At 45.5% G+C, this 13,612-nt stretch overlaps 1 protein-coding gene across 2 annotated transcripts in view; it reads right to left on the bottom strand.

Annotated features, from left to right (window-relative positions):
• PDK3 (pyruvate dehydrogenase kinase 3) overlaps window positions 1-4,234 on the bottom strand; it is a 77,186-nt gene extending 72,952 nt beyond the window's left edge. The window contains exon 1 of one of the 2 annotated variants that reach the window (XM_032619156.1): window positions 3,893-4,234. In XM_032619156.1, coding sequence (XP_032475047.1) covers window positions 3,893-3,998 — 106 coding nt within the window. In that variant the 5' untranslated portion in view covers window positions 3,999-4,234. The remainder of the gene's footprint in view (window positions 1-3,892) is intronic. The other variant, XM_032619157.1, reaches the window with a different exon arrangement.
• Window positions 4,235-13,612: the final 9,378 nt, after the last annotated feature.

Genomic DNA, 13,612 nt, shown 5'->3' with positions numbered 1-13,612 from the left:
GACAACAATGTGGTAAAAGTGTAGGAAAATAGGTACTCTCAGAAACTTCTAGTGAGAGGATAGACAGACAACCTCGATGGAAGGCAATTTGACAATATTTATCAAAATTTCAAAAGCACATAGCCTTTGGTGTAGAAATGCCATGTTTAGGAATTTGTCCTATATATATACTCACACACGCATGAAATGATGAATGCAGTAATTCAGTGTAGCACAGGCTGTCATAGCAAAGATTGGAAACAACCTACTAGCCGTCAACAGAGAGTTGGCTAATGACTATAGTACACTCATATAAACAAATTCTCAGAAGCCATAAAAAAGAAAAAGGAAGTCCTGCAGTTACGATATGGAAAGCTGTCTAAGGAATGAAGTTTCAAAAGGTACAGACAAAAGTATTACAAGTTGCCATTTATTTTAAAATGGGGAGGCTAGTGGACAAAAGTAGGAAGCTGACTTTTCTATGTCCTTTCGTACCTTTTGAATTTGGAACCATGTAACTATAATCTCAGACCAAAAAGAATCTCTTTTTTTTTTTTAATCTCACCTTTCACAGCGCACTATTGCCCTTATAAACTCATGATCCATTTAGAACGCTTGCTATTCTTGTTAAACTTGCTAACTGTGTGCAAGGCCATGTTTCAAGTAAAGATTGAGCTCAAGAAAACTCTTCTTATTTTAAAGGGCATAGAGAAATATGGCCCACAGATGAAAGGGGGACAACTCTAGATCCAGAAGATCATCTAATTAGTGGTTCTCAACCCTGGTTATGCTTAAGAACAACCAAAAATACCAATGCCCCCCCCCCCCCCGAACATTTATAGTAAAGTCTGGAGGATTGGGGCACGGGCATGAAGACCATGCAGGCATCTAAATGCTTTACAGCAGTAGTCTTCAACAGAGGGTGATGCATTTTGCTCCCCTGGGGGACATGGCGGTGTCTGGAAACATGTTTGGTTGTCACAACTCATGGGTGGAGGGAGTGTGGTGGGGGGCGGGGTGTGCTGCTGGCATCTCGTGCGGAGAGGCCAGGGGTGCTGCTTTCATAAACCTCCCACAACGCACAGGACAGCACCCCTCCTCCACCAAACAATGACCTGCCCCAGAAAGTCAAGAGTGCTGAGATTGAGCAGGCCTCATTTCAAATAAAGTCACTGCTTCTGGAGTAACACGCAGTTTTAGCCTTCCCTCTTAAACAAGGAAGATCATCTCATTTACTAGTGCGGATACATTCGCAAAAGAAAGCTGTTTCAGTGCCCACAGAAACCACAATTTGTTGATGCGGTTCTAACAAATACTGTAAACGTGAAATTCCGTGGATATTCTTTCTCTGGTCCCTGTCCAGGTATTCTAGTCCAAAACTTCGGTCCCGTTTGCAAAGCAGCCAGGGAGAACGTCACGAAGTGGCAGTCTGTGGGTCAACATAGCTCACGCGTCTGTTCTGTTTGAGCCCTAGGTCTTGAAAGTATACTGAATCAGCGCCGGTCAGCTTGCCCCTCCGGAGCCAGCATATACGGGGTGGACGGGGCTGCCACGGCCCCCCACCCCAAGCTGGCTTCGCGTAGTCATCTGCTGCTCCCACTCAGGGCCTGTAAGCACTGGAGGTGGCCCTCCCCTGCAGTGTTCTCCAATCATTCAGGGGCATAAAGCCTCTTTACTCTTCTTCCTTCTCACCTTAAAAATATCCCCACACCCTTGCTGAATTCTCAAACTCCCGCACCACTTGCCAAAATCGGACTTCTATCCAGAGCTGGAAGAACCAAGAGAAAGGGAGAAGTCGAAATGGCCTTTGTGTGACAACCCTCTTCTAGTTGTTGGCATTAAAGATAGACTGCCTGCCACCTGATTCGTCTCTGGGCATTACAAATGAGCCTTGAGTTTCTAGCACATTCCACTACAATTATATATAGCTCTTCTGTGAGCTTCCTTATAAGGAAAAGACTTCAATTATTAGGCTTCTTCCATTATCCTAGATTAGAGTATCCCCTCCACTCTTCCCAAAATAGGTCAGAAGGCTTTTACAGGAAATACCTATCCAAAGATTTGGTAGTTTTCTTTTAAAAAGCTCATCCCTTTTCCTTGGAAATTAGGATCACACAGTTTGGGAACTGTGCTTTAGAGATGACCTTATACAATCCACGTGTTTTATTGACGGGGACAATGAACCCCAGTGAGGTTCAGTCACTTAGCCAAGGCCAGGCTCCTGAGTCAGTGGCAGAGCAAGAATTAGAACATTTCTTGCCAGATAATGGTCCCATGGGTTTTCCACGATAACACTATGCCCCACTGTGGTTTTCCTACTCAAATAACATCTCTGCCAAGACACCTATTAACATGGTAGATATTAGCTGCTATAGAAATAAATCAACCAAAATTTCGCCAAGCTATGAGAGCTATCACTTCAACTTCGAGGGTGGAAGGAAGGAACTGGGAGTCTCTGGATTCTTTCTGCTCCTTTTATTGTGAATTAACCTGTCTCAGTTTACCCCAATGAAAAGTCGATACCTTCAGAATCTCTCTAAACCATAAATTAGGGACAGAATGTTGCTATTTATAGCAACAGCGACATTTTCTTTCTAAACTCTGAAGTCGGGGGGCTGCCTCAAACCTCTAAAATTCTCACAAGTGGCCACAGTTGGTAAAGTAAAACTACTGAAAAGCTTCTGGGACTGAAGTTTAAGATGCAAAGATCAACATGTCACTGAACCCTGACTTTCCTCATCATTTGCTGGCAAACTGGTTTCTTAAAATTTAATTTGCTCTCAACTTTAACCTATTCCTCTCTTTCTATCCTAACTTAAGTATGGACAACATCACATGGTGCTTACTGGGTCTTCCCCGAATGTGCTACCTACTCTGCACTTAGGTTTTTATGCCTACCTGACACCATCTTTTGACATTTACTTAAAAGTCATTAAACGACCAGCCGCCCCATTATTTCCCCTCGAGAGCTTAGAACATCTTTGCTGCTCCATTTTCTTTTCCTTCCAGGATGCCGCGTTCCCTCCTGATAGCTGGGTGCGCACGTCTGTTTTAATACTTTCAGGTGTTTCACAACCAGCTGCCTCGCATTCACCCAACTTAGAGGATTCCCTCCGCGCTTGAAACGGCACCACTCTGGGGAAACACGATCCAGTTAACAGAAGGTCGTGGAATCTATTCCCATCTCAGCTAGGCCTCAGGCAGGGTGGGGGCCGGGTCTTCTGCGCTCCCACCTCAATTCGTGGAAGCTGCCCACCGTCCCGCCTGACAGGGGAGAAGGTGGGACACAGAAGGAGAGGCGCGGCGAAAGGTGCTGGCACGAGACCCTGCTCTGACGCTAGGAGCCCACACGTCCGCTCCTCCCAGAATCTAAGGCTTTTGCAGTCCAGGCCTCTAACTGCTTTAACACAGCACGAACGAGACAGCAGTTCGAGTCCTGGCGCTCCGGCCAGACAGGAGTACCTTAAGAGCAGAAAAGGAACAAAATACCATTGCATAATTTATTCGACCTCAAAGTGTTTCTAAACAGCTCTTACCCAATCCAAAAAAAAAAGAATCTAAATATTAAAACGTTCAAAATCCACCCACACTCCGCTCCGAAGTTTTAAGGGCGGTGAGGTCTGTGTCAAGTAGATTTGAAGCTAACGACGGCAGCTTTGGAGAGTCCCGCCCGGAATGAGGCTCCTCGGATGCGGTTTCTGTGTCTCCGGGTAAGCCCCCGGCGGGTGTGCGGGTGCCAGGCCATGCCCCTCTGCGCCCCGAAATCCGAGCCCCCGGGCATCCCGGAGCCCCGCCCGCGGTTCCAATGGACTTTGCCCGGAGGCGGCGGAGACCTGCGGCGGCGGGCCCGGAAGGCAGCGGCCCCACACCCCGGGGCCGTGGGGACCGTGGCGACCCGCGGCCCCACACTTACCGAAGTCCAGGAACTGCTTGATGGAGAGCGGCGATGGCGAGAAGCGGGAATAGCGCTCAATCTGCTTGGGCACCGGCTGCTTCAGCAGCCACCGGAACAGCCGCATCCTCGTCAGGGCAACGCAGAGACCAGTCAAGACGCTCAAGCGGCCGCAAAGGCCGGTGCAGCCGAGCCGCGCGGATTAGGCAAGTTCGTCAAGCGCGCACCCTGGCCTCCGTCTCGGCCTCGGCGACGCGGGTGCAGCCGCCGCAGCAGCACCAACAGAACCACCAGCAGCTCCCGTGCCTCGGCCGGCCGCCCGCCCGCGGCTTCCCCAGGCCCCGCCCACGGGGGCGGAGCCAGCCGCCGTACGTACGCGGCGCGCGTGGGGCGCGAGGGGCGCGCGGCCGCACGCGCTGGCTGCTGATTGGCCGCTGCCGCCCTCGCTTTCTTTTGCCGGAGTGCAGCCGGGGGCGCCCCCCTCCTTCGCTCCCGGGACCCAGACAGGCCCAGCAAGTGCATCTACACCCGGTCCCGTCCCAGGTTAGGTCCTCCGCGGCCGAAAGGTGGCGGAGGTACAAGGGGACTGGGAGGAGATCCGGGGCCCTCGCCCGGAATCCGATCCGAAGCGCTGCTCAAGGCCCCTCTCCACCGAAGGCACCTCTTCCGGGAGGCCTTCCCTGGATCAGCTGTTACACTTCAGAGTATTTGTTGCGTCTTGACACTTTTAAATCTTCTGTTTACCACTTAACTATACTGGCTGCTTCATGCCCTCCACCACAGCCACCACCGTTGGGCAAAAATAAACTCACTGGTTCGGATTCCTGCCTGCCCCTCACCATTGGACGGGATTCACTGTAATGTCACTCTCTGTTTCATACCCGCCCCCCCCCCACCCGCCTGGGCCAACTCCTTTGGGCAAGATTAATTGTTACGTCACTGACTGTTTCATGCCACCACCGCCATCACCACCATTGAACGGGGTCAATTATAAGGTCAATGGCACTTCATTTAGTCCCTCCCCCTCTCCCCCCCTCCCCGTGAACTCCCACTAACACCACTGGGCAGGATTAATTGTAGGGTCACTGTCTCTTTGTTTCATGTCACACCCCACCCAACCGCTACCATTGGAAAGGATCAAATTTAAGGTCTTAGGCACTGTTTTCATACCCCCTCACCTCCACCACCACCATAGGACAGCCCCCTGACTCTTTTTCATGCCTCACCACCACCAGCACCACTACTTCTGGACAGGAGTCTGTGCTTACACTATGTATTACACTTACACTATGTTAGGTATTGTTTGTATAAGAGTGAACTTGAACTCAGGGCTCAATATATGCAATCATTATTTCCTAATGTGAAGGTATGAAGTACAGCTTGCTTTAACTATTTCCACCAAACCTTGCTTTATTTTTGGCAACGTATAAACATCAACTAAATGAAAGGTAGAATGTTCTCTGAGGAAAGGTAAAAATGTAATTGGAAACCACTCCTTTGGTCTGATTGGACTGGTTTTCTCAGTGAGTAAGATTATTGGTGTGTAGCTATTTAGCTTTTGTGCCTTCATTGGGTTTCTGTGCACCCAATTCTTTGCTTAATGCTTGCACCTCTACTCTGAACTTAAAGAGAAAAGTAATACGTACACTCAAAGACATCCACTGGTCCTCCCTCACTTTAGATTTTCAAGTACATCTTGGTCATCTTGGTGGTGGTATGGTATGTAGACTACCATGTCTTTTCAAAACAAAAAGCTGAACAAACATACCAACAACCTCTTTAACCAAGAGCTTTGCCAGAAGAGCTAAGCAATCGTGTTGGTGTGCATGGGCAGACGAAAAGACCTGTGGCCTGTGATTCCTCCAATGACTTTCTCGGGTGCTACCAGGAAGCATGTTGTACTTGGTGGCAGTTGTGGGAGTCGATGAGCAGGAAGAAGTTGAATATCGATGGAGAGGGGGGTTTTTCCCAACCTAAGCCGCAAATCGCTGCTGATCTTTCTGAGCTTGGAAAGACTTGTTTCACTCCTTCCTTTTTTACTGAACAAAATGCTACTTTAAATCTATGTATTCTGATTTACTGAATTGTCATGTGCCTAGTTTTATTAATCTTTCTCCAAAAGGTGGCAAAGTCTTAGAAGTTGGGAACAATATGATAGAGCCTGGTATAATAGAAATTGTGCTGGTCCAGGGCTCAAATGACCCAGTCCTAAGCTTGGTTCTTTTATTAACTAGCTGTGTGACCTTAGACAAGTCACTTAGCCTTTCTGTGTCTGTGACTTCTTATGTCAGATGGGGCTACCTGATTTCTCTCCCTGGCATTTGTGACAATCAAATGAAATAAATATTTAATACAAACACAAGATATGGTTGTACCTCTTTTATCCAACTATTTATTTATTTAAGCTAAAAGTTTCATGTTAACTGGCAAAATCCAGAAGCTAAACCAGTGGGTTGATTTCAGTGCTGATTGTAGTTATAAAAGAAGGATCTTGAGAGAAATAAATAGATCTTGATGAACTTTTTTCAAATATTTGTACACACCAAGGTCTTGCCCAAGCCCTGCTCCCAGTGGCTCTCAAAGTGAGACCCCTGGGTCCAGCAGCAGGAGTGTCACCTGGGAACTTGTTAGAAATGCAAACTCTTGGACCCCACCCCAGACCTACTGAATCAGAAACGCTGGGGGTGGGGCCTGGCACTCTGTTTTAGTAAGCTTATGGGGGTTTCAAAGATATGGCCACTAATTCTTTGATATTCCTCCCCTCAAGAGATGGTGCTTAATTATTCTCCCCTTGAGTATGGACTAGAAGTAGTACTCACTTCTACCAAATACAGGATGGCCAAAAGCGATGAGATCTCACTTCGAAGATTAGGTTAGAAAACAACTTCTGTCCTACCTGACCAATACTCCTCAAAACTATCGAGGTCATTTGAAACAAGGAAAATGGGCTTCCCTGGTGGTGCAGTGGTTAAGAATCTGCCTGCCGATGCAGGAGGCACGGGTTGGAGCCCTGGTCCGGGAAGATCCCACATGCCGCAGAGCAACTAAGCCCGTGCGCCACAACTACCGAGCCTGCACTCTAGAGCCCACAAGCCACAACTACTGAGCCCACGCGCCGCATCTACTGAAGCCCATGCGCTCCAGAGCCCGCGCTCCGCGACGAGAGAGGCCACCGCAATGAGAAGCCTGCGCACCACAACGAAGAGTAGCCCCAGCTCGCCTCAACTAGAGAAAGCCTGTGTGCAGCGACGAAGACCCAACACAGCCAAAAATAATAAATAAAAATAAAATAAATTTATAAAGAACAAACAAAAACAACAAGGAAAATAAGAAAAACTGTCGCAGCCAAGAGAAGCCTAAGTAGACATGACAACTAAATATCATGTGCTATCCTGGATGGGATTCTGGAACAGATAAAAGGACGCTAAGGTAAAAACTAGGGAATTCGGCATAAGGGAAGGACTGTAGGCCAAATTTGTTTAATAATAATGTATTAACATATGCTTATGAATTGTAATAAATGTACCATACTAATGCAAAATGTTACCAGTAGGGGAAACTGGATATGCGACATATGGGAACTTTGTGTGCTGTCCTCGCAATTTTGCTGTAAATCTAAAAGTGTTCTTAAAAGAATCAAGTCAGTTATACAATACACTATTGATGACTATAGTCATCACATTATACGTTATATCAGAACTTATTTATCTTATAACTGGGAGTTTTGAAAGTCGCTAAGAGAGCAGATATTAAAAATTCTCATCACAAGGAAAAAAATTTGTAACTATGTGAGTCTATGGATGTGAACTAAATTTACTGTGGTAATCATTTCACAATATATACATATATCAATCATTTTAGTGTACACCTTAAATTTATACAATGTTATTTATGTCAATTATATCTCAATGAAACTGGAAAAAAAGCAGTACCTTTTGGTTCCAAAATGTAAAATCAAATATATTCAAATAATATAAAGAAAATATTTAAGATAGCAATGAAAATATTTTATAACCATGGAATAACTATTGAACATTTAAAGGACATGAATTACTACTACTACTACCACTACTAATACTAATGTCAACATTTAAAAAAAGACTGTGGCTTCCATGTTAGGGTTTTGTCTCTCCCCCTTCCTCTGTCTCTGTGTCTGTGTCTCTCTCTTCCTCTCTCAAAAGCCACCTGCCAGGCTGCAAGGCAGCCCTGTGGAGAAGCTCACAAGAGTGAGCTTGGAAGCAAATCCCTTTGGCAGCAGATCCTTTCCCTGCTCAGCACCTTGACTGTAACCTCGGGAGAGACCCCAAGCCGCAACCACTCAGCTAAGCAGTTCCTGGACGCTTAGCTGAGAAATGCTCACAGTTTGCTGTAATAAATGCTTGTTGTTTCCAGCTGCTAACTTTTTGGATAATTTGTTATGCACTAATAGTTAACTAGTCTACAAGCCCTCCAGGTCATCCTGACGCGTGCTCAAGTGTGAGAACCAATGGATGGACCTAGAGATTATCATACTAAGAGAAAGACAAATATCATATGATATCACTCATATGTGGAATCTAATTTTGTTTTAAAAGATACAAATGAACTTATTTACAAAACAGAAATAGACTTACAGATATCGAAAACAAACTTATGGTTACCAAAGGGAAAACGTGGGGGGGGGGGGGGGAGGGATGAATCAGGAGCTTGGGATGAACATACTAACCTTAACTATATGTAAGATAGATAACCAACAAGGACCGACTGTATAGCACAGGGAACTCTAACTCTACTCAATATTCTGTGATAACCTACATGAGAAAAGAATCTTAAAAAGAATGAATATATGTATAACTGAATCACTTTACTGTACACCTGAAACTAACGCAACATTGTAAATTGACTATTCTCCAATAAAAAAATTTTTTTAAGTGTGAGAACCAGTCTCCTGTACTATGCACTCTAGAGCAGCACCCTATTCCTTCTTGTTAATGCCTCAGACCTCAGCATGGTCAACACTTAGACATCAAGGGAGGCCTTCCCCCCTCATAAACGCTATTCATTCCCCTTGCTATATGGTTTCCTGACTCTGTTCCTCCCACTGTAACACTCAAAACACTTCGTTATCATTTGATTAATGCCTGTCTTCGGCACTAGACATCAGCCCTGTGACCACTGGGCCCAGGTCTGGCTTATTCACTGCTTCATCCTCAGTGTGCAGCATATGTACCAGTCACTATTTAGGTTCACAACAAATATTTTTTTAAATAAATGAAAACCGACAATAATAACATCAAGACCTACCCCAGGGCTTCCCTGGTGGCGCAGTGGTTGAGAGTCCGCCTGCCGATGCAGGGGACACGGGTTTGTGCCCCGGTCCGGGAGGATCCCACATGCCGCAGAGCGGCTGGGCCCGTGAGCCACGGCCGCTGAGCCTGCGCGTCCGGAGCCTGTGCTCAGCAACGGGAGAGGCTGCAACAGTGAGAGGCCCGCGTACCCGGGGAAAAAAAAAAAAAACCCACCCCAAATCGCATTCCTTCTGAGCAGCTCTCAATGGAGAACAAAGGCAAGGGTAGCGTTCTGAATAATTCAAACGATAATGTACACTTCACTAAATAATATTTTGATAAAGCCAAAATCCAAAGTGGACTGGAACAGATGAGGAAAAAAAATAACCCCTGACTATCTCATCATCAATCACTGCTTGCTGGATCTTGTTATAAAACGCCTCCACCATCACTTGACTTTATGAAATCCTGGTCTCCCTGCCTTTTCCTCCCCTCTCTCTCTTCACTCTCGACTAACATTTTCTGAGCACCTACTGTGTGCTCTGTGAAATTACCTATGTTGTCTCTTCACAGTAAATCTGATGAATGAATACTATCCTCATTTTATAGGTGAGTGAACTAAGATACAGAAAGCTTAAACTAATTTAAGATTACACAGCTTGTAAATGACAGTCCAGATTTGAATCCAGGTCTCCTGACTCTCAATTCTATGTTCTTTCACAATACCAGCATGAATTGTTTTTAATAGACTTTTTTTTAAAAGCATTTTTAGGTTCATAGCAAAATTGTGCCTCCCCCACCATCAACTCCCACCAGATGGTACCTTTGCTACAATCAGTGAACTTACATTGACACATCATTATCAACCAGAGTCCATAGTTCACATTACTGTTCACTCCTGGTATTGTACATTCTATGGGTTTGGACAAAAGTATTGCCCTAAAAATCCCCTGTTCTCTGCCTACGCATCCCTCCCCATCCCAACCCCTGGCAACCACTGATCTTTTCACTGTCTCCATAGTTTTGCCTTTTCCAGAATGTCATATAATTGGAATCATACAGTATACAGCCTTTCAGATTGGCTTCTTTCACTTGACAATGTGCACTTAAGACTCCTCCATGTCTTTTTGTGGCTTGATAGCGCATTTCTTTTTAGGTCTGAATAATATTCCATTGTCTGGATGTAGCCTAGTTTATTGATCCATTCACCTCTCGAAGGAAATTTCGGTTGCATCCAAGATTCGCTAGCCCACCTTTTGATTTTAAAAGTGGAAAGTAAGAATGTGAAGATGAGTGAACTAGAGGAGCGACAACTACTTAACTTTTACTAAATTTATATCTTGAATCAAATATGTGTGTGATTTGAAGCAGTAGTTCTATCCTCTCAAGGGCCAAGATTCTTGATTCTTTCGACAAACTGTTCTGGGTGGCACAAATCCTCTTGATGTCCATTTATCCTGGTCCTTTCATTTCTAACTAAGGAGGGTTTTCAGTCTTGATGGTCTTTCTCTTGCCCCAAAAGAGGTCAGAAAAGATTTTAAGTACAGGGATAGTGTGGCAGGGTAACTTATTGAGAAATTAAATCTGGATTTTGTTTTTGCTGCTCTTGGAGGGACAAAAGAAAGGGGTGGCTGATCAGCCCCAATCTAAAAGACAACGGAGGGCTTCCCTGGTGGCGCAGTGGTTGAGAGTCCGCCTGCTGATGCAGGGGACACGGGTTCGTGCCTCGGTCCAGGAAGATCCCACATGCCGTGGAGCGGCTCAGCCAGTGAGCCATGGCCACGGAGCCTGTGCTCCGCAACGGGAGAGGCCACAACAGTGAGAGGCCCGCGTACCGCAAAAAAATCAAAAATAAAAGACAACGGAGACTTTGGATCTTGGCTTTGGGCTGCTGTGCCTTGGGAAATTCGTTAGCTGTTCTGTATAGCAGAGTGCTTTGGTTTCTAGGGCTGAAAACAGGTTGGAAGATAGAGGAGACATTCTGGTAGTCTCTGTAATTGCGCCTCGGATTAAACCTCATTGGCTACAATACTGCCACTGTGCAAAGCTGGTACAGTAAGTCCCCTACATACGAACCTTCAAGCTGCGAACTTTCAAAGATGTGAAACGTGCGTTCCAACATCAGGTGTGAGTGAAATTGCAGCTTGCCCTTCATCTTCTATTACTGACGATCCTTCAGCTCCACCATCTCCCACCTCCTCTCCCTCCTCCAGTCAGTAACTCTTCTTGCCTGTTAACTTGATGCCAGCTGTTGTACTGCACTACTATACTTTTCAAAGTACTTTACTGTAAGATTAAAAATGTTTTCTTTATTTTTTGTGTTTGTTTCTTGTGTATTATTTGTGTGAAAAGTATTATAAACCTACTACAGCACAGTACTATATAGCTGATTGTGTTAGTTGGGTACCTAGGCTAACTTTGTTGGACTTATGAACAAATTGGACTTACGAATGTGCTCTCTCTCGGAACAGAACCTGTTCATACGTAGGGTACTGTAGTCTCTGTAAATTCATTCCCTCTCCTGTTGGTAACTACCCCCAGCTTTTGTTTAGTTCCCCATGCAGTACAATTGTGTTTTGGCCAGGGGTGGGAGTGGGGTGGGGAACAGCTCACTTTGGTTGTAGTAATGAAATATACAGCTCAATCTAAAAACCAATGAGCTTAGGGACTTTCCTGGCGGTCCAGTGGTAAAGAATCCACCTTCCAACGCAGGGGACTCAGGTTTGATCCCTGGTCAGGGAACTAAGACCCCACATGCCGCGGGGCAACTAAGCCCGTGCGCCACAACTCCTGAGCTCATGCGCCTCAACAAGAGAGCCCGCATGCCGCAGACTACACAGCCCACGCCCTCTGGAGCCCGAGCACCGCAATGAAAAGCCCGCGCAGCAACCAAAGATCCCCGCGTGCCTCAGCGAAGACCCCGTGTGCCGCAACCAAGACCCGCTGCGGCCAAAAACCGAAAATAAATAAAATTTAAAAATTATTTTAAAAAAATAAAAATAAAATAAAAACTAATAAGCTTAATTCTGACCACTGGCCATGGCTCATGGTTATTGGCACATGGCCCAATTTAGGCCAATAAAAAGGAGGAGACATTTCCTGGGAGCTTCTGTAAAAGAAACTTGCTTGCCATTCAGAGGAAGCTTCTGGAAGAATCTCTTTCTCTTCTCTTTCACTCTCTCTACCTCCTCCCCATCTCTAAGCACACCCACGAAAGCATCAATTGACAACCAACTTGTGAGCAGGGTGAAGCTGACTGTGTAGAAAGCAGAGCAGAAGTGGGAAGAGGCTGGGTCCTCGGTGATGTTGTCAGGTAACTAAATCAAACCAATCCTGAAACTTCCAATTTCACAGACTAGTACAGTCTCCTTTATGGTTTAGGCCAGCTTGGGTAGCTTTGTGTTACTCAGAGTCAGAAGGATCCTAACTTTCACATGAAGCATTTTCCAGATACCCTGCATACACACTTAGGAACAAGCCCCACATTGAGGGCTGCTGGTGGGTGTCTTGCCAGCCCTGCACGTAGGAATTCAAAGCCAGATTTAATTTGATTTTTTAAAAATAAAGAAAGGTAACGTTTCACGTGCCCAAGTGTTATGGAACGAAATCACGTCTTATAATATCCAGAAGAAACGATAATGGTGGATGATTACGTAAATCAGAGCACATGCACCCAGTGGACCATTACACTGTCATCAAAAATTCATTGTATGAAGTTTATATGAGAACATGGAAATGCAAACATCATAAGGAGGTAAAAGCAAGATACAAAACTATTTATTAAAGTTGAGCTCGGCTATAAAGAGATCACAAAAGCTTCATAGAAAAAAAGTCTGGAAGGAAACAGAGCAAAATGCCAACAGCACAAGAACCCTGAAGAGTGTTTTGAGCGACACCATTTAGGAAATTCTTGGAGTCCCTGGGTGGGAAGTGATCCAAAAACATGAACCAAGGATAGGTAACATGAATGGCCTTATTCGGTTCTCCTTCACTCCAATAGATGAAGGTTAATTATACAGAGACTTGTCAGAATCCACTGTTTTGTTTTTATCCAAAGCATGATCTTATTAGTTCTGATTAATACTTACTTAGTACCCATAATTAACTGAGCAGGAATCATTATATGCAGTGGACTCTGACATCTAAGGTGCCACCTCTTATCTGGAAAACTTGGTGTTTCTTACATGAGTAGTCTAGTACAGCCTTCACCCATCCAAGCTGTTTGCCAAGAAGCAGCCGCCACCTCTACCCCTGACCATCACCACCCCCAACGGCGAACTTGACAGCGAACCTGAGTCAGTTCTCAAGTTGCTAAGATTTCCATCAGAGAGGGTTGTTGTGTAGCTACCAGGAGGGCCTCTTCCCCAGGAACTCTGGCGTCTTATTATCAGGCCCAGTTCTTTTCACCTTCCCCCTCCCTCCACATATCCCAGGTTTCTAGAGGTTTGAAGCTTTGAGGACAAGAAAGGACAGC

Source organism: Phocoena sinus, chromosome X, assembly GCF_008692025.1.
Source record: "Phocoena sinus isolate mPhoSin1 chromosome X, mPhoSin1.pri, whole genome shotgun sequence".
NCBI classification, from domain to species: domain Eukaryota; kingdom Metazoa; phylum Chordata; class Mammalia; order Artiodactyla; family Phocoenidae; genus Phocoena; species Phocoena sinus.
Note: the sequence above shows the minus strand (reverse complement) of the source record. Positions and strands in the feature narration are given on the sequence as shown.